At 40.0% G+C, this 26,867-nt stretch overlaps 1 protein-coding gene across 1 annotated transcript in view; it reads left to right on the forward strand.

Moving 5' to 3' along the window:
• LOC124777518 (short transient receptor potential channel 4-like) overlaps positions 1-26,597 on the forward strand; it is a 268,299-nt gene extending 241,702 nt beyond the window's left edge. Inside the window, exons 11-12 of the mRNA XM_047252967.1 lie at positions 26,343-26,501; positions 26,586-26,597. Of these exons, the coding sequence (XP_047108923.1) occupies positions 26,343-26,501; positions 26,586-26,597 (171 nt within the window). The remainder of the gene's footprint in view (positions 1-26,342; positions 26,502-26,585) is intronic.
• The last annotated feature ends 270 nt before the right edge of the window (positions 26,598-26,867 follow it).

Consider the following 26,867-nt stretch of genomic DNA (forward strand, 5'->3'; position numbering starts at 1 on the left):
CACGTCCCGTCCTCACAGCTTTAATTCCGCCAGTACCTCATCTCCTACCTTCCAAACTTTACAGAAGCTCTCCTGCAAACCTTGCAGAACTAACACTCCTGAAAGAAAGGATATTGCAGAGACATGGCTTAGCCACAGCCTGGGGGATGTTTCTAGAATGAAATTTTCACTCTACAGCTGAGTGTGTGGTGATATGAAACTTCCTGGCAGATTAACACTGTGTGCCGGACCAAGACTCGAACTCGGGACCTTTGCCCGAGTTCGAGTCTCGGTCCGGCACACAGTTTTAATCTGCCAGGAAGTTTCAGGTATCTGTTAGAATATCTTGGGTAAATCCCACTAATGATTCTCATTGCTCTCTTTTGGTGCAATAAAGACTTTTATGGCTAAAGATTAATTACCCCAAAAAATTATACCATATGACATAACAGATTGAAAATAGCCAAAATAAGCAGCTTTCATAGCATTCAGATTGCCAACAACGGTAATTGCATGTAGAGCATAAGCTGCTGCACAGAGTCTTTTTTGAAAGTGCACAATATGTCCAGACCATTTAACTTGCCATAAATTAGAACGCCCAGGGAACTTTGCAGATTCACAAAGTAATATATTTTGATAATCACAGTTCAAGTGGATTACTTCATTTTCCTGTCAAGATGCATTAAATTGCATATATTGAGTTTTTTCAGTATTTAGAATTAATTCGATAAACTTAAACTGGTGTAAGATGTCTACAAGTACAAAATTACATTTATTTTATAGTCCACTCATTGTTTGGCTTTCAAGCAGGATAGTAGTGGAATCAACATAAAGAGTGAATTTGCTCTTGGTGTTTGTAAAAAGTGGAAGATCATTGATGAGAATAAGAAACAGTAATGGTTCCAAGATGGAGCATTGTGGCACTCCACATTTTAATGTGCCCCAGTCATATGAAACAAGACAGCCATCAGTACCATCAGGTACCACCTTCTGCTCTCTATTGTGTAGATGTGATTCAATCCACCTACCAGTGCTACCATTCAAACCCTAAAAATCAGTCTTCCCTAAGATCCACACAGTCAAAGGCCTTTGCAAGTCAGAGAAAATTCGAACAGGTGATATTTTGTTATTTATTGACTCAAGAAATTCATTTGTTAGAGAGAAAATGGCCTGCCTCTTTTTTTTTTTTTTTTTTTTTTTTTTTTTTTTTTTTTTTTTATTAAAAAAAAGTCAAATCGGTTTTTGTTGAGAACATTGTAAGTGTTAAGGTGGTGTAAAATGCTTTTACACATCACCAGTTTTTCTAATATTTTCGAAAAGAAAGCAGAGATATTTGGTGGTAGCTGGATACGTTAGGTTCATCACCCTTCTTAAAAAGTAGTGCTCTATAATTTTGGATGAAATGTTTTCAGTACATGTGGTATTTTTATTTTTTAAGGCCTCGATTATGTTTTTAACTTCAATAATAGTGACTGGAGCTCACTAATAGTGATTCGAACTACACAAATTGGGTCAGATAAGTTTTGATCACCTTGTTGTAATAAATTAATGACCATATTTAATGAGCCCTTACAGCCCACATATTGTGCTCAGTTAAAAAATGATGGTTAAATATGCTAGATATTGTTGCAGGATCATACATCGCCTTTGTCATTATAGATTATCTATATGGTATTTTCATTCTCATTGTTCTGCCATACTCTCTATGATATTCCAGATTGATTTTATTTTGTTCCTAGCGTCATCAATTTCAGATTTAATATGTAAGCTTCTGGATTTATCACCCTTTGTAAATACTTTACAGTACAATTTATAATAGGATCTTTCAAGGGGTTCATTTTATGGTCTTAATGAGGCACGTAATTCTCTCTTAGTCCTACAAGAAATTTTAATTTCTTTGGTAATCCATGACTTCCTGGAAGAAACTTTAATGGTCTTCCTCAAAATTCTTTTTGGAAAAGTCATTTCAAATATAGAGAGGAATTCATTTAAGAAAATATTAAATTTGTCATTTATATTAGTTATCTTATACACTGAATCCCAATCAGTATGTGACAAATGATGATTAAAAGCTGAAAGAGTTTCAGTGTTTATACATCTAGGCATGGGAAAATTTGTTACACACATTGTTATTGTTAACCTTAAGCAGTTGGCCATCATGATCAGAAAGACCATTTATCACCTGGCTTATACTTGCATTGTTTATTCTATTCTTGTCAATAAAAATATTGTCTGTAAGACTTTTGCAATTTTCTGTAACTCTCATGGGGACATTAACCATACCAGCCAAGTTGTGAGAATTCATTAAATGCTCGACATCATGTAGCAGTTCCACCTGCTTTATTTCTTTCATTGATCATCCTCGGTGTCGACGTACTGCGTTGCTACACTGGTTGCAGAATGGGGTTTGTAATTTGGACACTGACTATGGTAAATAATGTAGCCATCAGATGCTCAGTTGCGTTTCACTGTCTTTTACTTTCACTTTGCACAACCCCCCAATAATACACAGCTATATATGTATGGCCAGTGCACTATTGTTTAAACGTTCCATAAGCCTCATTATTAGTTTGCAGGCAATCCTCCACATACTGCTACAATAGTTTTCTGTTGAATATCCACGAGCAGTAAAAACATAACCACAAAGTTCACAGTCCTTGAAGAATAGGAAGAAACATATGGAGGAGACACTGTCAGTCTTTTAACACACGTCCTATTGGTGTAACACTTATCACTGTTAAATTGATGAGTTGTTGTCATTCTAAGCAACACAGAATCCTCGTCTAAAACTCGGACATGGACTGACAGTCTCGTGACCAAAAACCGGGCCCTTATATATCACCACAATAAAAATTACAATTAAAACTTAACTAAGTTGATTAACTGTATACATCGAAAAATTCCGTCTTTTTAACAGTTTCTTCTACTACAAGAGTTAGGCTGAATTATTTTTTTAAATCATGAAATTTACAAATATCATTACGCAAACAATACCTTTGACAAAACTGTCAATTACTTTGGAATTAATTAAGGGCTAGCTTTGCTAACATGTTTTCGAGTAGAGCCAAATAGATACTTTAAGATTACTAGTAGTTGTTCCTCCAAATGTGTGCAACTAGTACAGAATTTATATTTGTTTATATGTCAACAATAGAATTTAAATTGCAAAACAATTATTGGTTTCACCCTATAATGAAAGATACTAACTTGTAATAGTCAAAATAAACTAGAAAATCAATTACATACATAAATCTAAGCACAAAATTAGATCTGCTGTTATATTCATTAAGACTAAGGGCCAAGCTTTTTCTTTTGTGAAAATGAAGATTATATTCACATATGTTAATGTTAAATAGTTAAAAGTAACAAAACGAATTTAAAGAGGCAGATAGCAAATCAAGAGGGGAATTAAAATTATCCCAACTTGCTCCATCACAGTCAGTCTTACAGTTGTTATCAGTTAGGAAGTTAACATTAAAGTCTCCTGTAACTATTATATTTCTGGTTCTGGAAAAAAGTATGGCCAAAGAAGATTCTAATTTGTCCACTTCCCAGCCGGAGCTCTGTAAATTGTGAGCACTGTGACCAATATGTTCTTTGAGGTAATTTGAATACCACAGACTTCAAAGTGTTGATCTGTACAATATTTGTTTAAATCTAGCTGTTTATAAATAAGTGTGTTATATGAGGTGTGATTGGAAAGTTTTAAGAATGGATCTGCTGCTGCTGCTTACTGGTTTGGCGGGCAGGTACACGGAGGACGGGGAGTGAGTCCTTGAATGCCCTCTGACAGGAAACTGTGTTTCCTTTATTCAGTTTTTTGTAGCAGCTGGTTGAGTGTGGGTCTGTTAGGGCTTGTGGCTGGATTCTGTCTTTGTAAAAATGGATGTAAAAATGTAGCAACGAGTTTGTGTGAAATTTTGTTTTAAAACTAGGAAATCATCTTCTGAGACTTACAAACTATTAAAAACAGCTTTTGAAGATACTTGTATGAGCCAGTTAAATGTTTTTGTGTGGTTCTACAGCTTTAAAAATAGCCATGAATCATTTGAAGATGAACCACAGTCTGGCCGTCCTTCCACCTCAAAAATGAATGAAAATGTTTTGATAGTTCGTGACCTAGTGCGCTCTGATCGTAGACTTACAATTAGGGAGATGGCTGATGAACTTAATTTAAGTTTCTATGCAGTTCAGTCAGTTTTAACTGAAGCTCTGAAAATGCATCGAGTGTCCGGAAAATTCATTCCAAAAATGTTGTCAAGTGCCCAGAGACAATACTGACTTGAAGTGTGCCAAGAACTGATTAATTGGACTAAAAATGACCCAGATTTCAGGTGAAAAATCGTGGGTATATAGATATGATCCTGAAACCAAAGTGCAGTCTTCACAGTGGAAGACTACAGGTTCACTACAACTGAAAAAAGCACGGCAAAGTTCGTCACAGGTGAAGACAATGTTGGTGACTTTTTTCGATTGTAGGGGTATTGTGCATCATGAATTTACCCCTGGAGGACAGACAATTAACCAGGAATACTACAAATGTGTCCTGGAGTGTTTGTGTGAAAAGGTGCGGAAGAAAAGTCCTGCATTGTGGAAAGACAGGAGTTGGGTGCTACACCATGACAATGCTCTGGCTCATTGTGCGTTCTCCATCATTGAATTTTTTACCAAATTCAAAATTCCTGTGCTTTCACAACCACCATATTCCCCTGATTTGTTTCCTGTGGACTTCTACCTGTTTCCTAATCTGAAATTTTCACTGAAAGGGAAGCGATTTCACTCAACTGAAGACATCCAGGCAAAGACGGAGAGCGTCCTCAACACACTTCAGGAAAAAATTTCCAGGGATGTGTGGAAACATCATTGGAGTCAGTGTGTTCAGTCAGAAGGGGACTATTTTGATGGAGATGCATCACAGTAGCATGTATGTACCACCACTGTACCATTAAAAGCCCATTCTTAAAACTTTCCAATCACACCTCATATATATAAATTCCAGCACCATCTTTCTCTCTGCTTGATCTGTAATAGTTTGTAGCTAAATCATACCCATCAAGTTGCAGCCCCTCAATATCAACTGTCATATGGCACTCAGTAAGACATAAAACATGCATGATTTATAAGATTCCTATCATCTAGATTTACAGATAAAATATCTAATTTATTTTTGAGACCTCTGGTATTTTGACAAAAAATGGTAAGATTGATCAAGCTACCTTCACTGTCCTGACACTGGCCCTTTTCTACATATGCACCATCTTTCACTGGTTCACTTCGAGCTGGGTTTTTGTATTGTGGCCTAGGTTGCACTTGGAGGTTTATCCACTTGATTTTGCTGTGGTAGTGAAGGTGCCAGCCATAAAAAATCACTGCTTCTCTTTGGAACTTGGGAACTTGTCTTGCTCTCTTTAGTACTTGTGGTGCAGTTTTTTTTTTTTTTTTTTTTTTTTTTTTTTTTTTTTTTTTTTTTTTTTTTTTTTTTTTTGCGCGATGGGATGAAAAGAAAACTAAGATAACATTCAACGCCATCTCTCTTTCAGTTCTGAGCAGATTATGGTTCATTTCAGTTAATCAACCTGAGATTCGCGGTTTCCCAGTTGACGGTTACATATGTATCAGTCACAAGTGTGACGGAACCTGCACAGGGTGCAATTTTTCATCTTTTGGCTTCAAATTTTGAAGATAGACTTGTTGATAATGTTCATTTCACATGCATTAATGAAGATATAGACATCTGACTTGGATACTCGGGTCCAGTCAGTGTTAAAGTGGTGAAGAGCTCTCAACTTGTATGAAACAAACTGTAACGTAGCGCTGCCCACCGTGCAATGCATTCAACTCGAGTTATAATAATCTGATGCAAGTTAACCCATTGCATAAACTGAGTTGAGCCCAAGCTTGTTCAAACTGAGTTGGCAGGGAAAGCAAAATTAACGTTTGAAATCATTTTCACGTTCATGTCTGCTTGGGTTGTAACTTCTCTTAACATACAGTAACCAAACTGAGTTGGTAGAAAAATTCTTTTATCGTTCATTTTTCTTTTTAGAGTCTGCACAGTTGGCATATCTTTTTGATTGCAGTTTTGTTCCTTATATGAAATCGGAAGTGAAAACACTGTTGTTTTTTTTTTATTATTATTATATGAATGTGTGTTGACACCATGCAAATCTGCAGCTGTGAAACATTATATGTAAATTGAAAGGGGTCACTGCTGTCAGCTGCAATGGTACATTAAGCAGAACAGTGGCGATGAGCAAAAATGTCTACTGGTCCAGGATTTGAACCCAGGATCTCCCGCGTACGAGGCAGGTGCAGTAACCACTGTGCCATCCGCAAGACAGCATTATCGCAACTGCACCGATTATGTATCCACAGTCCCTGTCTTGGTGGGAGTGTGAATTGGCCATGAGGTGTGCCAAGATAGTCCATGCAGTTGCGGTAATGCTGTGTATCGGATGGCGCAGGGGTTACTGCACCTGTCTAGTAAGCAAGAGTTACTGAGTTTGAAAACCAGTCCAGTACCCATTTTCACTCATTGCTGCTGATTCCACTTAATGTCCCACTGCAGCTGACAGCAGTGTTCCCCCTTCAATTTACATATACATTTTTTATTGCCTGTCATCCAAATATCTAATGTCAAAGCAATATGTTTCACCTATTTCAGTTTATTTCTTACAAGCTACACACTCGATATTATTATAAATCTTGTAACATATCAGTCATTTTTTTTTTCCTTGATGGCAGTACATGATGAGCATTTTTGTGGCCAAATGCTCTCCCACAAACATGAATGGCTACTCCGCTTTAACCCAAAAAGTTAACTCATAATAGTCTGCCCCCAGTAGCTGAGTGGTCAACATGACAGAATGTCAATCCTAAGAGCCCGATTTCGATTCCCACCTGGGTCGGAGATTTTCTCCACTCAGGAACTGGGTGTTGTGTTGTCCTAATCATCATTATTTCATCCCCATCAACACACAAGTCGCCGACATGGCATCAGATCGAAAGACTTGCACCCGGCAAACGGTCTACCCAACAGGAGGCCCTTGTCACACAACATTTACAACTCATAATAGTGATGTCCCTTTCCACAATGAATGTAATCTCTGTATGCAGGGTGTCACACTTTAAATTTTCACTGCCAATATCTCTGGAACCACAATAGATATTGACAAACGGCTTCCACAGGTGTGAGAGTACAGCAGGGGCTCATGAAAGTAAATAATATGAGACATTTTAAACCATGTGCAAATATTGGTTTCAACACAAACTTGTCTTTTTTAATGGCCACCCCATATTATTCCATACACAATCAATAATATAAGAAATCACAATAATAATGGTGTTCATTGCATTGTAATATGTCCATTACATCCCGAGAAATTGAAACGCGAATTTGACAAGTGAAATGAATGAAACATACAATGCAAGTGTGATCCACACATTGCTTGTAATCACAATGTGATTGATGTACTACAATGCAACAAACACTGTACTTGCATATTGCTATGTACACTGTTGGTACGTGGCCTAGGAAACGTACAGATGTGCAATCACCTACAATGAAAACAAGGACACAGTTTATTTGTATGTGCTTTATTGAACTTTCTGACAGTACTAAAATGGATATAGCAGTAATGAAATACTGACAACCACCAGCCAGAATAAACAAAATTAATGGCTGTCAAAGGGTTGCACAGAGGGATACATGCTATTTGTGCATAGTTGTACATCATTTATGCAGTGGTACATGTCGTTGAAAATCTTTAATGACTGTGACACAATTCAACCATTGCAAATAGTGCAACGCATACATAAACATGCAGTAGTACCAGAAAAATAAACATATGTCTTCTTAGTAATACACAAAATGTACGCTGGTGTGCAATCAACACAACTCACAGCTGAAACTCTACAACATATATTTGAAGAGATCAACATTTTCTTGACAACATCGCTGTGTGCCCTCCACCATGGATCCACTTATGGCCATCAGTGTTTGTGGTGTGATTGCGGTAATATGGTCTTTCGTGTTGACCATTGTTTTTGGACCTGCTGATACACCACATCTTTCACATGTCTCCAGAGAAAAATGTCCATGGGGGTGACGTCCAGCAACCATTCTGGAAATCCCTGAATGGGACTGCCCGGTCCAATCCATTGGTGTGGAATTGTTGGTTTAGTGCCTGTCATGCCACTATAGCATTATGAGTAGGACATCCATCATGTTGATACCACATTATTTGATGCAAATGAAGGTCTTCCACCTGTCCAGGTAATGTGTACCTCAGGAACTGATCATACTGTCACTAGTTAACAGTGCCATCAGTGAAATATGGGCCAATGATGTGGTGTTCTACAGTACCACACCATTCAATGATGCTCCACTAACTTTAACATTCAACCCAGTGAATCCAGGGTGGGTTTTCTGGTGACCAGTAGGACCTATTGTGTAAGTTGATGTTTCCATGGTTTGTAAACATGGCCTCATCAGTAAGCAGTACCCTACATATGAAGTCAACAGCCTTGCTGCAGAACCCACTAACAGTATTCCAGGTGACTGTGAATGTCATTGCCATGGAGGCCTTCATGTAGCACCATGTGATATTGGTACTATCTATGCCTATGCAGAATATGCATCACACTTGTTCGAGGGATTTGTATCTATCTCTCTATTTCATGAACACTTGCATGAGGGTTTATTGCAGTGGCCACCAGAACAGCTACCTATGCTCCTTCATGTGTTATGCCTCTGCTCTGAATCTGCATTCATGGAGACAACTGCCCTGTCACACGAAGCCTGATAACAAGAATCCTGAAGGTAAGGCAGGTCAGATGACGTCTATTAGGGTACCAATGGACGTACACCTATACCGTAAATGTGCCATTTTTGTGACATTCTAAATACAGTAATATGATGTTGACCATTTCCTCATTTGTGAATGCCATGTTGAATACCTACAACAGATGGACAGGGTAATTAATATCAAAATTAAAACAGTGATACCTGCTTCATAGTGAGCCATTTCCACACACAATGCCAATTGCGGCCCGTTCCTCTACACAACTACACAGGCAAAGGGTTGACCTGGGCAGTGTAAGGGGGCAGCGTACACTGGCCGGTACTGCTCTGAAGTCTATACGTAGATAAGTGCAACATGCATGAGGGACTCCATTATGTACACATCGGTGCTTGTGGCAGGAATCCATATTACTACTTTCATCTCTCGTTTTAACAGTGAAGGTAAGAATACAAATGTCAATCACATCATGTTTACAAGCATCATGAGAACTGCAATAGCAACACATTTTGTTTATTTCACATGTCACCTTCTCTGATCAGGGACTCGGTGGTGTGTTGTCTTAATCATCACCATCTCATTCCCATAGATGCGCAAGTCGCTGAAGTGGTGTCAACTCATCGGTCTACCCAACAGGAAGCCCTAGCCACACAACATTTTTTTTTTTTTTTTAACAAAACTTAAGTTTGTGTTGAAACCAATATTTGCACAAGTTTAGAATGTCGCATTCTGTTTACTTTCGTGAGGCACTGCCATACACTCATACCCATGATAGCTGTTTGTCAATATCTATTGTGGTTCCAGAGGTGTTGGTGGTGAAAGGTTTAGGTGGGACACCCTGTATAAAAGGCAATGTCCTGATCGCCTCACTCACTCACCACTCATCATCGCCCAGCCCAAACAACTGAGGACAGAAACTTGAAATTTGCAGATGGTGTTGATCTTGTACTGTAGGCATCGTTTAAGAAGGGATCTTGCGGAACTCCACCCTTATGGAGTGTGCAATATAGGATGAAAGGTTTCTCAAAAACATGCCGCTATTAAGGCAATTTTGATGCTAGACCTATGAAAATCAGTATATGGTTTCTAAGAAATATGTGTTGCAGCACTTATTGGAAATTTAGCCCCTGCGGGGGTAGATTGGTAGATGAAAGTTTGTTTTAAAATAAATCATTATTAAAGAGCTACTAAAGTATTTTTGGAGATTCGACCACTAAGGGGCTGGAATAGGGCCAGACTGGTTCACTGACTCACTATCACCCAGCCCAAACCACCAAGGCAGCATTGACAGTGGCTCTGACAATGGTCGTGAGACACTAATGCCAGAGGTCCCCCAATAACATTGGCTGACAACGTGGTCATAGTGCATCCGATCTTGTTTGTCAGTTTTTCGCAGGGTCAAGGAGGTTAGGTTAGGTCAGAATATGTTCTGATGAAGGTTAGATTTTAACATCTTAGGGTAAGGTGGATAACCAGGACACTTCTGTGCTTGGATAAGAGTGATGCATACCAGCTTCTGCTATTAAAGAGACACCAAATGCATGTGAATTAGCTTTCCTGTCTCATAAAGAATGTGGCGAGTACTATACACTCTGTCCTCAGTTATAAGAATAACCCCACAAGTTTTATGAATTTATGAGGTGATGGGAGAAATATTCCATTACATACATTTGAAGTTGTGCAGACACACATCAATTAAACTTCAGTGACTGTCATTTAGCACAAGAGTGAAAGCCAATCATAAAGTGTAGCATAAGATACTCTGATAACCTAATGCACTTAAAAGTGGAAATACATACCGTACACCATATTGTCACAGAAGAAGCTGAGTAGCACCGTGGTGTAGTGATTGCGATACTAAACTGTTGCATGAAGGGTTGTGAGTTCAAAACTCACTTGGGCTGTACAATTTTAATTTCTATATTCGGTTCGAGTATGCTCTAGAAGTATCCACAAATGTCAAGAATCATTGTACTGAAATGTTCTGTAGCTGCATATATACTGTATGTGTTCTCGCCAGAGACAGTTCACTCCGCACTCTTGTATGTGCAAGTGCTGAATAAACCTCCGTAAAGTGAAGTTAGTGTTTGTCATTCACCTAATTACACATTCTTCTACGTGTCATTATTCTGGTGGAGGCGCTGGGTATTGGAACTTGTGATAGCGTGCATTACCGACAACACAGTGGCTCCCATCAGGCCACGACAGAGCTGCCATTTACGTGGCGAGAAACACGAGTTTGAGCCATACTCAACAGATCGCAATCTAACAGAGACAGAAGAAGAAGAGGACATTATGATGACAGCAACTGTGTGCCATCACATGAGACATCCTTCTGGGTTCTCCTGTGACGATGGCCAAGATTCAAACAAGTGGCTGAAGGTATATGAGCGTATAGCTACATTTAACAAATGGGATGACACCGTGTGTTTGGATAACGTATTTTTCTACTTGGAGGGCACTGCCAAGCATTGGTACGAGATCAATGAGGAGAAGTTCACAAGGTGGGAAGTATTCCAGGCACAACTGCGCAAGTTTTTGGCGACAAACAATGACGGAAGTGCAAGGCTGAATATAAATTAAAGTACAGGACACAGCGTCCAGGAGAAACTATAGCATCCTACATTCAGGACATCTTGGAGCTATGTAAAATAGTGGATCCTAAAATGAAGGAGGAAGATAAGGTTGCACATCTCATGAAGGGTGTTGCTGAGGACATGTATCAAGCCCTACTCCTGAAGGAGGTTTCGACAGCAGACGACTTCATAAAGTGATGCCAGTATATCGAGACAATGCATCAAAAAATAATTACACGCAAGAAGTTTGAATGGCTTCCAAACATCGTATCAATGTCTATGATGGAGGGAGGAACTGATTCCACAAGTGTCCTTTGTCAGATAGTGAGAGAGGAAGTTCAGAAGGCACTTGGATTGCACGGCGACCAAAAAACTGAGACGCTTGAAGAGGTCATAAGGGAGGAAGTGGAACAGACATTGAACCCAATATCTCATCCTTCATTTCCATTTAAAACGGTGAAAATGTCAACCCCCCCAGGCAGAGTTACATTCCTACAATGCCATGTGAGGAACCTGTTTGGGCACCAAGGAAGACACGTCTGGAGGACCCAGGATAACCAACCAGTATGTAACAAACCAGTGTGTTTCCACTGCGGACGACTGGGACATGTGGTGCACTATTGTCGAAAAAGGCTGTGGATATTTGATGATACCCAGGCCAGAAGACAACAGACCAATCTTGATTTATTTATTGATTGATTTATTTTAACAGGAGAGCTAAAACAGCTTAGGTCTGATCCGCCTCTGCCCGCACCAAAACTAGGTTTATTGTGTGGAATCACTCCCTGTATATTTAGTAAAGCCAACCAGTGCCCTTAAATAGTGCAAGGAGTCCCTCTACCAGTTTTTTGTTAGACACAATTTCTTCAGGTCTAGTTGTCCCGAAGATTCTATATCTTTTACTCTCCAATGCCATGCTTTCAAAGATTAGGTGTGATGCAGTTTCGTCACCCTCATCACAGATCCCACATTTAGGGTACTCTTCCATTATACCCATTGTGTGTAGGTGTTTTTTGAAGTTCCCATGGCCGGTCATCAGTCCAGTCATGAGTTTGATCTCTTTCCTGTTCAATCCCAGGATTACAGAGCTTCTTTTAAAACATGGCTTGGGCATCATTAACTTACCATGTTTTTGTTTATGGACCTTGGTCCAATATCCTACATGCTGTGTCCTAAGCCAGTTCCATATTTCTAATTTCATCATAGCCTTGGTGATTGTCAAGACAGGTTCCAGTCCAATAAATGGAGTTTTTGCCCCCATCCTAGCCAATCTATTGGCTTGTTCATTGCCACAGATCCCTGAGTGGCCAGGGACCCACACTAGGTACACCCTATTGCTTCCCCCTAGCTCCACCAGAGCCCTGTGGCAATCTGCAACAATCTTAGATCTTGTTGCAGGAGCTGCCAACGATTTCAGGGCTGCCTGGCTGTCTGAATAGATGTAGATGCTACGATCATTGCAGCACCTACTTATATTCTCCTCCACACATGCCCTGATTGCAGTAATTTCAGCAGAGGCCAGTTTCCCTAGAGAGATGCTGCTCTCCAGTCTCAGCTGAACCCCGTACAACCCTGCCACAATGCCTTGATCTGTTTTCGACCCATCAATGAACCAAATGATGTCCCCCATACGGTGTCGAACTGTTTTCTCCCACTGATCCCTACTTCCAATTATTATGCTGTAAGGCTCGTCAAAGCAGTTGGGAGTTGTTATATAGTCGACAGGCATTTCCCCAGCCATACCTATATTTACCTCACTCACTATATTAGTGTGTGATTCTGGTTATCCGAATGAGACCCAGTTTTGGCCAGTTTTAAGTCTGTATGCCCCAGCTGCTGCCTCCATCTTAACCAAAAGCTGAAGTGGAGGCATACCCAGCATGGCTTCCATTCCAGCAGTTGGTGTGCTGCTAATTCCGCCAATTATGGCTAAGCAGACCAATCTCTGCACCTTAGCAAGCTCTTTAGCAGCAACCCACTCTTATACCTTCTTCCACCACACTACGGCCCCATGGGAAATCTTAGGTCTAACCACTGTGGTGTATAACCAGTGCATACCCCTGGGGCTTAGGCTCCGGTTTTTGTCACAAGCCCTCCTAGTACTCACTAAAGTATTTTTTGCCTTGGAACAGATACTCTTAATATGAGGGGTCCAAGTTAGCTTCTCATCCAAGGTTACCCCCTAGATATTTCACTGTCCCCTTCACAGGTAGAGTTTCATAAGAGCTTTAGATTCCAACTTGCATGCTGAATAGGTCTCTTCATAAATAACACCTCAACAGTCTTCTTAGGATTAACTCTCAGATCCTGTTTAATGCACCATTTCTGCACAATGTCCAACCCTCCTTGTGCCATATTCCTGACTGTGTCAGTGAATTTGCCAAGTATTACTATGACAAGGTCATCTACATATCCTTGGCAGAAGCATTGTCTGGAATTTAGTTCCTCAATGAGTTCATTCACCACTAGATTCCACAATAGAGGAGACAAAACTCCTCCTTGTGGGCACCCTCTAGTCGTCTTAATTACCATCTTTTCATTCATCATGGCAGCCTCTACCTTCCTTCCACTAAGCATGGCTCTGGTCCACCTATGTCTAGTGGTCCCCAGGCCATGCACCTCTGCTGCCCTTACCATGGAATCGAAGGTCATGTTACTAAGGCCCCCTCAATATCCAGGAAGATGCAGAGGGCTATTTCTTGGATGTGAAGGCTTTTTTCCACCTTTCCAATGAGTTGGTGGAGAGCAGTCTCACATGATTTACCTGGTTGGTATGCATGTAGGTTCAAGTGTAGAGGGACCCTACTTAGCCTCCTCTCCCCAACATATACATTAACCAGTTTTTCCAATGCTTTGAGAATGAAGGAGGTCAGACTGATTGGTCTCATATCCCTGGCCTTGGTATGATCAATTCTCCCTGGCTTTGGAATAAAGGCAGCCTTCACTGCCCTCCAAACATTGGGAATGATTGCTACTGCTAAGCTAACCCTGAATAGCCTGCATAGAACTCTTATAAGCTTTCCTCCTGCCTGTTGCAGGAGAGCTGGAAAAATTCCATCTGAGCCAGGTGACTTGAACGGTTGGAATGTTCCCACTGCCCACTGGATTTTGTTGAAGTTCACACACTCCTTGGTCGATTCCCAGTCCTCTCTTCGAGTGCCTGGGAACCGTTGTCTCTCTGGGGTCACATACTGGTCTGTGTTAGCTGACAGAGCATATTGAGGAAAGTGAGTTTTGAGGAGCAATTCCAGCATCTCATGTGCTTTCTTGGTATATTCCCCATCCTCCTTCCTCAACATACCTCCTGGTTTAGTTGGTACTCTAGTGAGAATCTTGTGAGGTCTGGCTTGTGCAGCCGTGCCTTCCGCTTACTCACAGAATGCCTTCCAGGATGCCTCCTTTGCTTGTCTTATTACAAGATTGTAATTGACAAGAACCTCAAGATATTTAGCCCATTGTCCTTCACGTCTCACAATATTAAACAGTCTCAGTACCTGTTTTCTTTGTGTTTCCAATTTGTTATTCCACCAAGGAATACTCCTATTTGTGCACTTCCTGGTGATTGTGCAGTTGTCTTGATATGAGGTCACTATGGCAGAGGTAACAGCCTCTGCTGCTTCCTCAAATTCTACTGGCTTCATTATTGTGGTTTTAATTTCTGATAAGCCTAAATCAAGGTCCCTCCTATATGTCTCCCAGTCTGTTTTCCTGGGATTTCTATAAGTCACGGTCTGTCTGATTCCCATTTCAACATTGAATTTAATGGGCATGTGGTCCGATGAGGATGGCTCCAACACCACATGCCATTGTTTAACATAGTTACCCATCATCATGGAACCAAATGTTATGTCAATTACCACTTCCCTTCTGCTATTCCTGAATGTAGGTTCATTGCCGCTATTCAGGACCTCTAAATTGTTAGCTAAGAGGAATTGAAGAAGGTACTCACCTCTACTGGTGGTGTCCTTGCTGCCCCACACTAGGTTGTGGGCATTGTCATCGCACCCCACCAGCAGATGGTCACCTTGCCGATGGCAAGTCTTTACTAGTCTCCTCATTTCCAAGGGAGGGGGAGAACTGTCTTTGTAAGGAAGGTATGCTGAGGCTAAAATAATTTCCCTCGTGATACCTTCCTCACATTGCTGCATTTTGTTGGTCACTAAGTCCCTGGAGCAGAAATCCATCATTAGCATGAAAGAAATGCCATTTCTAACGTAGATGCATGTTCTGGAGTTTCTTAGATTCCTAGTATAGATCAGCTTACCTCCAGTGCCTCCGAGGCCTGGTACACCCCGTTTGTGTAAATAGGGTTCTTGTATCGGGGCAATGTCCACTTCCTGTCTTCCCAGGCAGCGGCTCAGGGCAGCAGAGGCCACTTTACTGTGCTGCAGATTAATCTGCCACACGTCCAGGCTCTGTCTTACTGCCTTCTTTGAGAACCCTGACAGTGACCTGCGAGAACCTAAAAACAGTTTCTGGTCCTGCTCCCGCATTGCCTTCAGGGACTTCTCACTAACCTCCACCACCAGGGTTCGTCCTTCCAGAGCAACCTTCTGGTTAATCACTTTCCAGTCTCCTGTCGAAAGATTGAATGGTGCACAGATAACTTAGTCTTGGTACTGACTTCCTTCTTGCAGAAGAGAGTAGATCGTAGCTGAGCACTCACTGCATTACCTTTGCTAAACCTCGATTCCAGTTCTTTCACTATGTTGCCATCCTGTGAGAATATGCATCCTAAGTACTTGAAACCGTCCACGTGTTCTTACTTTGTTCCTCCTATTTGGCACTCAATCCGTTTATATCTCTTTCCCACTGACATTACTTTCGTTTTGGAGATGCTAATCTTCATATCATAGTCCTTACATTTCTGATCTAGCTCTGAAATATTATTTTGCAAACTTTCAATCGAATCTTCCATCACAACTAAGTCATCTGCATATGTGAGACTGCTTATTTTGTGTTCACGTATCTTAATCTCAACATATGATCCTTAAATAATATGAACAACAGTGGAGACAGGTTGCAGCTTTGTCTTACCCCTGAAACTACTCTGAACCATGAACTCAATTTACCGTCAACTCTAACTGCTACCTGCTTATCTATGTAAAGACCTTTAATTGCTTGCAAAAGTTTGCCTCCTATTCCATAATTTCATAGAACAGACAATAACTTCCTCCTAGCAACCCGGTCATATGCCTTTTCTAGATCTATAAAGCATAGATACAATTCCCTGTTCCACTCATAACACTTCTCCATTATTTGCCATAAGGTAAATATCTGGTCCTGACAACCTCTAAGAGGCCTAAACCCACACTGATTTTCATCCAATTTGTCCTCAACTAATACTCGCACTTTCCTTTCAACAATACCTGAGAAGATTTTACCCACAACACTGATTAAAGAGATACCTCTGTAGTTGTTACAATCTTTTCTGTTTCCATGTTTAAAGATTGGTGTGATTACTGCTTTCGTCCTGTCTGATGGAACCTGTCCCGACTCCCATGCCATTTCAACTATCCTGTGTAGCCACTGAAGACCTGACATTCCACTGTATTTGATGAGTTCCTACTTAATTTCATCCACCCCAGCCACTTTATTGCGCTGCAATCTATTGACCATTTTCTCCACTTCCTCAAATGTGATCCTCTTTCCATCATCATTCCTATCCCATTGTATATCGAAATGAGAAACATTACTGATCGTATTCTCACCTACATTGAGCAACTCTTCAAAATATTCCCTCCATCTGCCCAAGACATCAACAGGATTCACCAGCAGTTTTCCTGACCTGTCCAAAATACTTGTCATTTCCTTCTTACCTCCCTTTTGAAGACTGCTAATTACACTCCAGAATGGTTTTCCAGCAGCTTGATCCAAAGTCTCCAACCTGTTTCCAAAGTCTTCCCAAGATTTCTTCTTGGATGCTGCAGTTATCTGTTTGGCTTTGTTTCTTTCTTCAACACAACTTTCTCTGTCTACCTGAGTTCTAGAATGTAGCCATTTTTGATACGCCTTCTTTTTCCTTTTACAGGCTGCCTTGACTGTGTCATTCCACCAAGCTGTTTGCTTCATCCTACCTTTACATACTACTGTTCCAAGACATTCTTTAGCCCCTTTTGGTACTGTGTCCCTGTACCTTGTCCATTCCTTTTCCAATGACTGTAATTGACTACATTCAACTAACTGGTACCTTTCTGAGATCACTGTTATGTACTTGTGCCTGATTTCCTTATCCTGAAGTTTCTCCACTCTTATCCTCCTACATATGGACCTGACCTCCTGCACTTTCGGCCTCACAATACCAATTTCACTGCAGATTAAATAGCGATCAGTGTCATCAAAGAATACCCTGAATACACGTGTGTCCCTCACAGCCTTCCTGAATTCCTGATTTGTTATTATATAGTCAATGACAGATCTGGTTCCCCTGCCTTCTCAAGTATACCGGTGAATGTTCTTATGTTTAAAAAATGAGTTTGTGATTACTAAGCCCATACTGGCACAGAAATCCAAGATTTGTTTCCCGTTCCTGTTGGCCTCCATATCCTCTCCAAATTCACCCATAACCTTTTCATACCCTTCTGTTCGATTTCCAATCCTGGCATTAAAATCACAATCTTATAGTGTTGTAATCATAAACAAAAGTGATGAAAATTCCTTACTTTAACAAGGGTAATTTTTCTGCTTGAGTTATGTGCGGCGCAAAAGTGCATTGCTGGGATTTCACCATGTAGTCCAATATTGAAGCCACTGAAGGTATTACAGTCAGTCGTCTGGTAATCTAAGAACTGCTCCCTTGTCCTTTACTCTAACAACTACATCACTGAGTGCATCACAAAAACTATCCATCTTATCTTGATCTGTCCCTTCACAATGCGAATGTACTGACACAATCCTAATTTTCCTGCTAGATACTGTCAAATCTATCCACATCAGTTGTTCGTTTACATACCTTATTGCAACTATGCTGGGTTCCATTTCTTTCCTGATGTAAAGCCCTACACCCCATTGTGCTATTCCTACTTTGACTCCTGACAGGTAGACCTTGTATTCTCCCACTTCCTCTTCTTTCTCACCCCTTACCCAAATGTCACTAACAGCTAAAACATCCAACCCCATCTTACTTGCAGCCTCTGTCAGCTCTACCTTCTTGCCAGAGTAGCCCCCATTGATATTAATAGCTCCCCATCTCGTTACCATTCGTTTGCCGAGTCGTATCTTAGGAGTCACTGGTTTGTCAATTAGAGGTGGGACTCCGTCACCTCGAAAGGTCTGAAGCATTTTGCTCTGATTGTTGCCAGCATCATATTTAAAGTACCAGGGAAGCAGGTTGCTAGCCTTACTTGCCCCGGGTCCCATTGAATTTTACCCCTATCAGTTGAGGGACTAACCAGTGAGTTTGGTAGTCTTTGCCATCTGAGCACAAAGGTGACCACGACTCAGAATATGTCCGAGATGCCCAGCCTTATTCCAAAGTAACTGGTATCCCGACTGTCAGGACCACTTACTTGGGCACTCATACGTTGCCCGTGGTTCATGAACTAGGACATGACAACAGGAACCCACACCATGAACCACTTGACCTCTTAGCAACAAATAAGCCTGAGCCGTACTCCATTCATCATAAGAATAAACCTCATGTAAAAGTTACACTATGTATTCTTCCACATTTGCTGGAACCTCATTGGACTTTGTTTCACATGGAGCAGAAGCCGTCTCGAGTACAGTCAAGTACGATGATGATGATATGTTGTAAGCTGTACGTTATGCACCCATTGGCGTTACCGGCACATTTAACTTGGACAGCACTGGCCAGGCAAGTGATCCAACTGACCCGCAGTGATGATGTGAACAATTGCAGTAAAGACATAAAAAGAGACGAGTAGAGAACTATGTAGCTTTGAATGCCATTTAATTTTTAAACAGAAGGAAATGATGGTAAAACTCAGGCGATACGCTTCTTAGGTGATTGGACGAAAAACTTAAGGTACTCACAATCTTATAGTATTGTAATCAAAAACAAAAGTGATGAAAATTCCTGACTTTAACAAGGGTAATTTTTCTGCTTGAGTTATGTGCGGCGCAAAAGCGCATTGCTGGGATTTCGCCATGTAGTCCAATATTGAAGCCACTGAAGGTATTACAGTCAGTCATCTGGTAATCTAAGAACTGCTCCCATATCAGAATCCAAGGAATACATTTCAGTACTGCTACATTGATAATGAGGCGATCAGCAACATAATCCCAAACCACCAAAAAATCCACATTTCCTCCTCCTCTTTTATGATGTGGTGTTCCTCATTTCACCATTGTTCGGCAGTGACATGCCACAAAGCTTCGTGTATTAGTTCCAGTACATTTGACAGCTTAAGTGTCTTGTTCTTTCTTGTGACAAAGCCCTTAACTTGGCTCCAAATCAATTCTATTAGGTTCAGATTGCAGTGTTAAAGGGTCAACTGTAAAAATGCAGCGTTTGTACAGTGTGCTCGATGCCGTGAAAATTGTTTTCCATGTTTCTACGATGATTATCACTCTGGCTCGAGTGAGGCCCCATCCATCCTACAAAACAAAGGGCATATTCAAACAAAGAGTATTTGATTTTTCATTTTTCTCCGCTGCTCACCAGCACACTTGATTTTCAGTTAATGCCACTATCGATTGCGCCATACAAATAATTACATTGCTCACCTTTATATTTAGTACGTACATAGTGTTTCTCGAAAAACATCAAAGCTGAATTTTCTCTGTAATCTTGTCAAAAAACATTAACAACTTGTTTCTAGCATTAACAGAGTCCCACTTGCGTGTTTCACTAGAAGCATGAAGCAGTGTCTTACATTTTCACTGTATGTATATATGAATGGCATTGCGGGAGAGATCTGCATCCTCCTCAGCTCTGGTGCAACAGTGTAACACATCATGCACTATCAGGGGTGACAGTCCATTGCCATTTATTATGGCATGGGCTATGTGCTTTTCATCCATTTGTCTGCCTACCTTCGACATGTGCAGAAACATGCTAGATGACAGTGGTGTATGGAATGGCATCAGATAGTGTTTGGATGGATCCAGGTTCCATTTGTTTGAAAATAATGGCTTCAGTTTGGTTCACCACAGATGGGGGGAAGGGGGCATCACATTGATTGCATTCCCACAAGACATACAGCGCCATCTCAAGGTCTCATCGTGTAAGGTGTCATTGGGTACAACCACAAATCACAGTTGGTGCATTTCCAGGCCACTGCAACCAGTGTGACCTATGTGAATGACATCCTGCAACCCTTTGCCATACCCTTTCTGGACAACACTCCAGATGCTATTTTCAGCAAGACAATGCACAATCTCATATTGTTGCAAGAACATGTGCCTTTTTGGTGTCACAAGATGTCAGCGTTTTGCCCTGGCCCACCAGATTACCAGACTCGTTGCCAATCATAAATGTGTGGGATATGGTGAACAGCAGGTGGAGTACTGTGAGCCAATGCCAACCACCACAGATTAATTTTGAAACGAGGTGAATGCAGCATGGATGGCTATTCAACAGGATGCCATTCATGCTGATGCCATCACACATGGAACAAGTTATCAGGGCCCATGACAGATCCAGTGCCTGCTAGATAATGGAACACATGTCAAACTGAGGTGACTGAAATGCTACTCATTTCTGCAGAACATACTAATGTACATGTCCTGTGAACATGAACATCCAATCTCTAGTTATTCTAGGAGTTCTGTTTTTTTCTGAACATGAGTGTATAAAACAATTGTGGTAATTATACACAATCATGGAATATCAAAAAGGTCTATAAGTAAAATCGTTCAATAAGAAGCAAACAAATACATTGTTAAAAGTGTGTTCATATGGCGCTGCTGCTATTGCTATTATGTATTGCAGTAATGGCTTGTGTGAGCTGCACACACTGAAGATACCTGAGCTTATCAAGACACGCAAACAGTTTTGTATTGTCAACTGTACCTGCATGGCTCAGCCATTGGGTGTCACTGACAGCTGCGGCATAGGTCCAAGTCCATTCTTCATGGCACATTTGTTTGGAGGTTGAGATGGGTGCTAAAACTCAGTATACACATTCTTCATCATTTTTTATTATCTGCTGATGTATGAAGTCACAATTCATGGCTGCTACCTCTTGCTTACTTGTACCAACAGTTAGATCTGGAATTTGTCCAAACTATGGAGCTTCTCTTCATTGTTCTCAAACCACTGCTGGGCTGTATTGTCCAAGAAAAAATACACATTTGCCAAAAACCTCAGTCATCCTACTTCTTGTATTTGATGACTTGGTCAAATCCTCTGACCAAGTTTGGTGGATTCTGATCAGTGTCTCTGGACAACACTGATGGAAGTCTGATGTGTAGCTGACTTGTTGCTGTTTTGGAATCCAATGGTTTTCTGAATATATGGACACTGAGGGCAAAATACTGCCTGTATTTCAGTTACTGCTTAAGTAGGTGATGTCTTTTATGTTGCATAACTGGAACTATGATTATGTACACTTTTCAGCATCTCCGCCAAACAGTGTCACCTCGTAACCACAATCAGGTAAAAATCCTAAAGCAAGGTCACCAGTGAGGAGTAACATTTAACACCAAAAGCATGTTTATTATGAACCCCAACATACAGACAGAACAAGCTGAACTCTTGAACAAGGAGTGCTGCTATTTATACAGACATAAAATATTCAAGAATATATTCCCATTAGAAACATAAGAAATTTTGAGAACTTTCCAGAAATAATAAATACTAAATAACAAATAATTGCTGGTGATTGGGTTTGAACTAGTGACCCACAGCACACCAGCTAATGATGCTAACCATTATACCACATTACATGCATCACAGCTCTTGGCAATATTATGCACACTTTTAAAGGTTTGATGTGTGTGTAGTGGAATTTTCACTCTAAGAGAAGAATTACTTTCATCATTGCTCTTAACTGACTTCTTTCAATAGGCAGCTGCACTTATCGTCTGTGGTCACAGTTTTCCACCAATTGTTCGAAACATGTTGTTGTTGTTGTGGTCTTCAGTCCTGAGACTGGTTTGATGCAGCTCTCCATGCTACTCTATCCTGTGCAAGCTTCTTCATCTCCCAGTACCTACTGCAACCTACATCCTTCTGAATCTGCTTAGTGTATTCATCTCTTGGTCTCCCTCTACAATTTTTACCCTCCACGGTGCCTTCCAATGCTAAATTTGTGATCCCTTGATGCCTCAAAACATGTCCTACCAACCGATCCCTTCTTCTAGTCAAGTTGTGCCACAAACTTCTCTTCTCCCCAATCCTATTCAATACCTCCTCATTAGTTACGTGATCTACCCACCTTATCTTCAGCATTCTTCTGTAGCACCACATTTCGAAAGTTTCTATTCTCTTCTTGTCCAAACTATTTATCGTCCATACATGGCTACACTCCATACTTTCAGAAACGACTTCCTGACACTTTAATCTATACTCGATGTTAACAAATTTCTCTTCTTGAGAAATGCTTTCCTTGCCATTGCCAGTCTACATTTTATATCCTCTCTACTTTGACCATCATCAGTTATTTTACTCTCATTTCCTAATCTAATTCCCTCAGCATCACCCGACTTAATTCGACTACATTCCATTATCCTCATTTTGCTTTTGTTGATGTTCATCTTATATCCTCCTTTCAAGACACTGTCCATTCCGTTCAACTGCTCTTCCAAGTCCTTTGCTGTCTCTGACAGAATTACAATGTCATCGGCAAACCTCAAAGTTTTTACTTCTTGTCCATGAATTTTAATACCTACTCTGAATTTTTCTTTTGTTTCCTTTACTGCTTGCTCAATATACAGATTGAATAACATCGGGGAGAGGCTACAACCCTGTCTCACTCCTTTCCCAACCACTGCTTCCCTTTCATGCCCCTCGGCTCTTATAACTGCCATCTGGTTTCTGTACAAATTGTAAATAGCCTTTCGCTCCCTGTATTTTACCCCTGCCACCTTCAGAATTTGAAAGAGAGTATTCCAGTTAACAATGTCAAAAGCTTTCTCTAAGTCTAAAAATGCTAGAAACGTAGGTTTGCCTTTTCTTAATCTTTCTTCTAAGATAAGTCGTAAGGTCAGTATTGCCTCACATGTTCCAACATTTCTATGGAATCCAAACTGATCTTCCCCGAGGTCGGCTTCTACCAGTTTTTCCATTCATCTGTAAAGAATTTGCATTAGTATTTTGCAGCTGTGACTTATTAAACTGATAGTTCGGTAATTTTCACATCTGCCAACACCTGCTTTCTTTGGGATTGGAGTTCGAAACATAAGGGTTTGATTAACATGCAGAAAGTACACCCTATGATTGAATGCAGTCACATATGATGGAATATGGTTTGGTAAGTCTGTCTATGCTGATTAATTTGTATTTAACTTTCTATGGCAAAAGTTTTCTGAGCATATTTTTTGTTTAACAATATGAAGTGTTTCATATTGTCTGACCTAATCTAATGAACTTCTCATTATGGCTTAAATTTAATGCTGTTGTTAGTGTTCCTAGCTAGACCTTCACATATCTCATTGTTTATATGTTTTGCATATACACCATTAACAGTGTTATTAATCTCAATATCTATTACCTCAACATCAAGCAACTTTAAATAATTTATTAATTGTTTATGAATAGCTTGTGGACAAGGCTTTCCTGTATTCCTTTCAAGGCAGACCTTCAAGGTTATTCTTCCCAAGAATGACATTTTACTTGCAGTTCCATAAACTTACTTGTTGACCAGAGACAACATTCAAATGTAACCAAATTATGTACTGCACAGAGCCACAGCACACAATTGCAAATCATGGTGTTCAAACGTAGACTTCCCTTTGAACTGACTTACCCATCCAGATACAGAGAGACCTACAGTCTAACAAGAATTCCAAACTACTGCACAACTTGGCATTTTTTTCACATATACTAATCTCTGTCAGATGTGAAAAAAGTGACAAGTGACAGAAAAATCCTACAAATGACTGAGGATTGAGTCTGAACCACTGGATTTGTCATCCGACACCATGTGTCACTGAGGTACAATCTAGCAGTCCATGGGAGAAGAATCATAATCACTATTTTCACCTGTTACAAAAGCAACAGCGCGAACGGCAGGAAAGTGTCAAATGATAATCAGTTCCAGAATCTCTCATACTGTGACTTTCTCTATTACAATGGTTAGTGTATCGTGTTTTGGTAGTGTAAGAAATTTATTTTCTGAATTACCCCCATATAAATATGAGTTTGGATTATCACAATAAATAAATCATCAGAAAGCAATGAGACAAAAGCAGACACAAAGACAATAATGCATATGAAATCAGACCATGATTTCCACAGTAGTCAGCTTTACTAAACATTATTTTCTATTAAAAATATTAATTAATTTGTTAATCAATGCATTTTGTATATACACAGTGTAGTTTAGGTCCTTAGACTGATTTTTTTCTTTTCTCATTAACCCTCTCTAGTGGATGCCTTTTGTAGTCTGAAAGCTTTTGAACAGCCGTGTTGTGGGGCATCATTATAGATGCTGTTCCTGGATTGTATGAATGTAAGATGTATGTCAGACTGAGGAGGTAGAAAAGAAGAAGAAACTACAGGTAATAACTAAATTTGCTACAAAACTCATTTGAATTGCAAAGAGATGTGGGCTGATTCAGAAAGTGTATGTTTAAGGCAGCACTGAGCCAGACAACCATTTTTTAGTGGTACAATGTTTCTGTTAGGATTGAGAAACAGGTAAGGACAGTGTACACAGTGAGCAGCGAGAACAATGCATAAGTCACTGAACTGACTAAAAAAGATTCAACGATATCTTCAGATCCTGCATGAAGTTTTGAACAAGCAAAAATAATCTGCAATTTTCTTTCCATGTGCTCTGATAAGAGAAAAATAGACGATTGAGTTAAGTCTTGTTGGGACTTGATATACATGACTCATCTTGACAAGAACATTTTAGGCAACATTATTAATGTTGCAATATTGTGAAAGGAAAGTTGTTACTCACCATATAGCAGAAATGCTAAGTTGTGGTTGTGAGTTCCATTTGTATGAGCGTGTGTATGTGTGTCTGTCGTCTATTGTTAATGAAGGCCTTACTGGCCAAAAGCTTTACTTGTAACAGTCTTTTTGTTGTGCCTATCTGCGATTCAGCATCTCCGCTATATGGTGAGTAGCACCTTTCCTTTCCATAATATTGTAACATTCCTTCCTAGATTTTCCATTGTTTCATTATTAATGTTGATGAAACTTGCACTTTGCCTAACATCCTGAAACAAAATTTTCTAAAATGGGCCAGTGAAATATCTTCAAATCAAAGATGAAGAACATGCAGTCTGATTATGTTTCCTGACTGCAGTGCCACTGATCACAAGGACCTTGTGTGGCAAGGTATAGTAGCTTGTAGGGAATTCTATCAGCAAGTGTTAAAAATGATTGCTTTCTCAAACCCAAAAAACCTCTCAGGACTCTTCATCTCGTTTAATTTTTTTCTGCTGCACAATAATAACACAGCTCATTAGACAGCAATGAATTGCCAGTTCTTCACTGAGGACCAAGCCTCTATTTCATTCACCAAATTTGTCATCTCGAGACTACTTCTGTTTCTCAAAACTTAAAATATGCCTGGACTGTTCTAGATTTGACTGGACATAGAATATCCAGAAGACTATATATCACAAATTCTTGACTTCTCTGAGAACACAGAGAGATTTACAACTGATGCTGAGCAATATACATCAAATGAAACTTCTTTTGAGCAAATAAACAGTCAAATTATGCAATTTGTTATTGATGTAGTGAAAAAAACTCATAAACAACAGTGTGCATAATGTTCATTCAGTTTTATGTAAATCATGTTTTTCAAATTTGGTGACTTTTTGGTCCTGGTCTAGTTTTCCCTTAATTTATGATTGGCAGTATTATTTTGTGTGCGTGTTTCAGCATGTTTATTTCCCACAGGTCTATTTGAGGTACATGTCACAGACAGTACTTCCTCCACCATTCAACCTATTGCCCACACTAAGAGGAATGCAGCTGGCTGGTCGCTGGATGCGTGCGCTGTGTAGTCCACGGCCTGGAGAGAAGGCAGGCTGCTCTATGACAAACTGCTGCTATCTTGTGAGTATTTTCTTACTGTCCTTTTTTAAACCAATATTTTGATACAGTAATAATATTTCAAGACAGAATCATTCACTCGGACAGATAAGTGAATGAAGCTGTTAGTTCATGAGAGGTTGATGAACCAGATAAAGTTCAAATCTGAGTGAGCAACTAGTGGCCCAGTATCCCACTCACATTTCAAGTAACTTATATGATAAAAGTTCATTTTTATATTGGTACATGAAACTGCACTACTTCTTCTTCTTCTTTTTCTTCATTTCAGTCTTAAAATATAAAATACCAATAATTTAATATGTAAATACAAAGGACACAGGGTGCACAATTTAAAAGTATATGAGGTAAATGTGACTCCTCGGCAAAGGT

The sequence above is a fragment of the Schistocerca piceifrons genome, chromosome 1, assembly GCF_021461385.2.
Source record: "Schistocerca piceifrons isolate TAMUIC-IGC-003096 chromosome 1, iqSchPice1.1, whole genome shotgun sequence".
NCBI lineage: Eukaryota > Metazoa > Arthropoda > Insecta > Orthoptera > Acrididae > Schistocerca > Schistocerca piceifrons.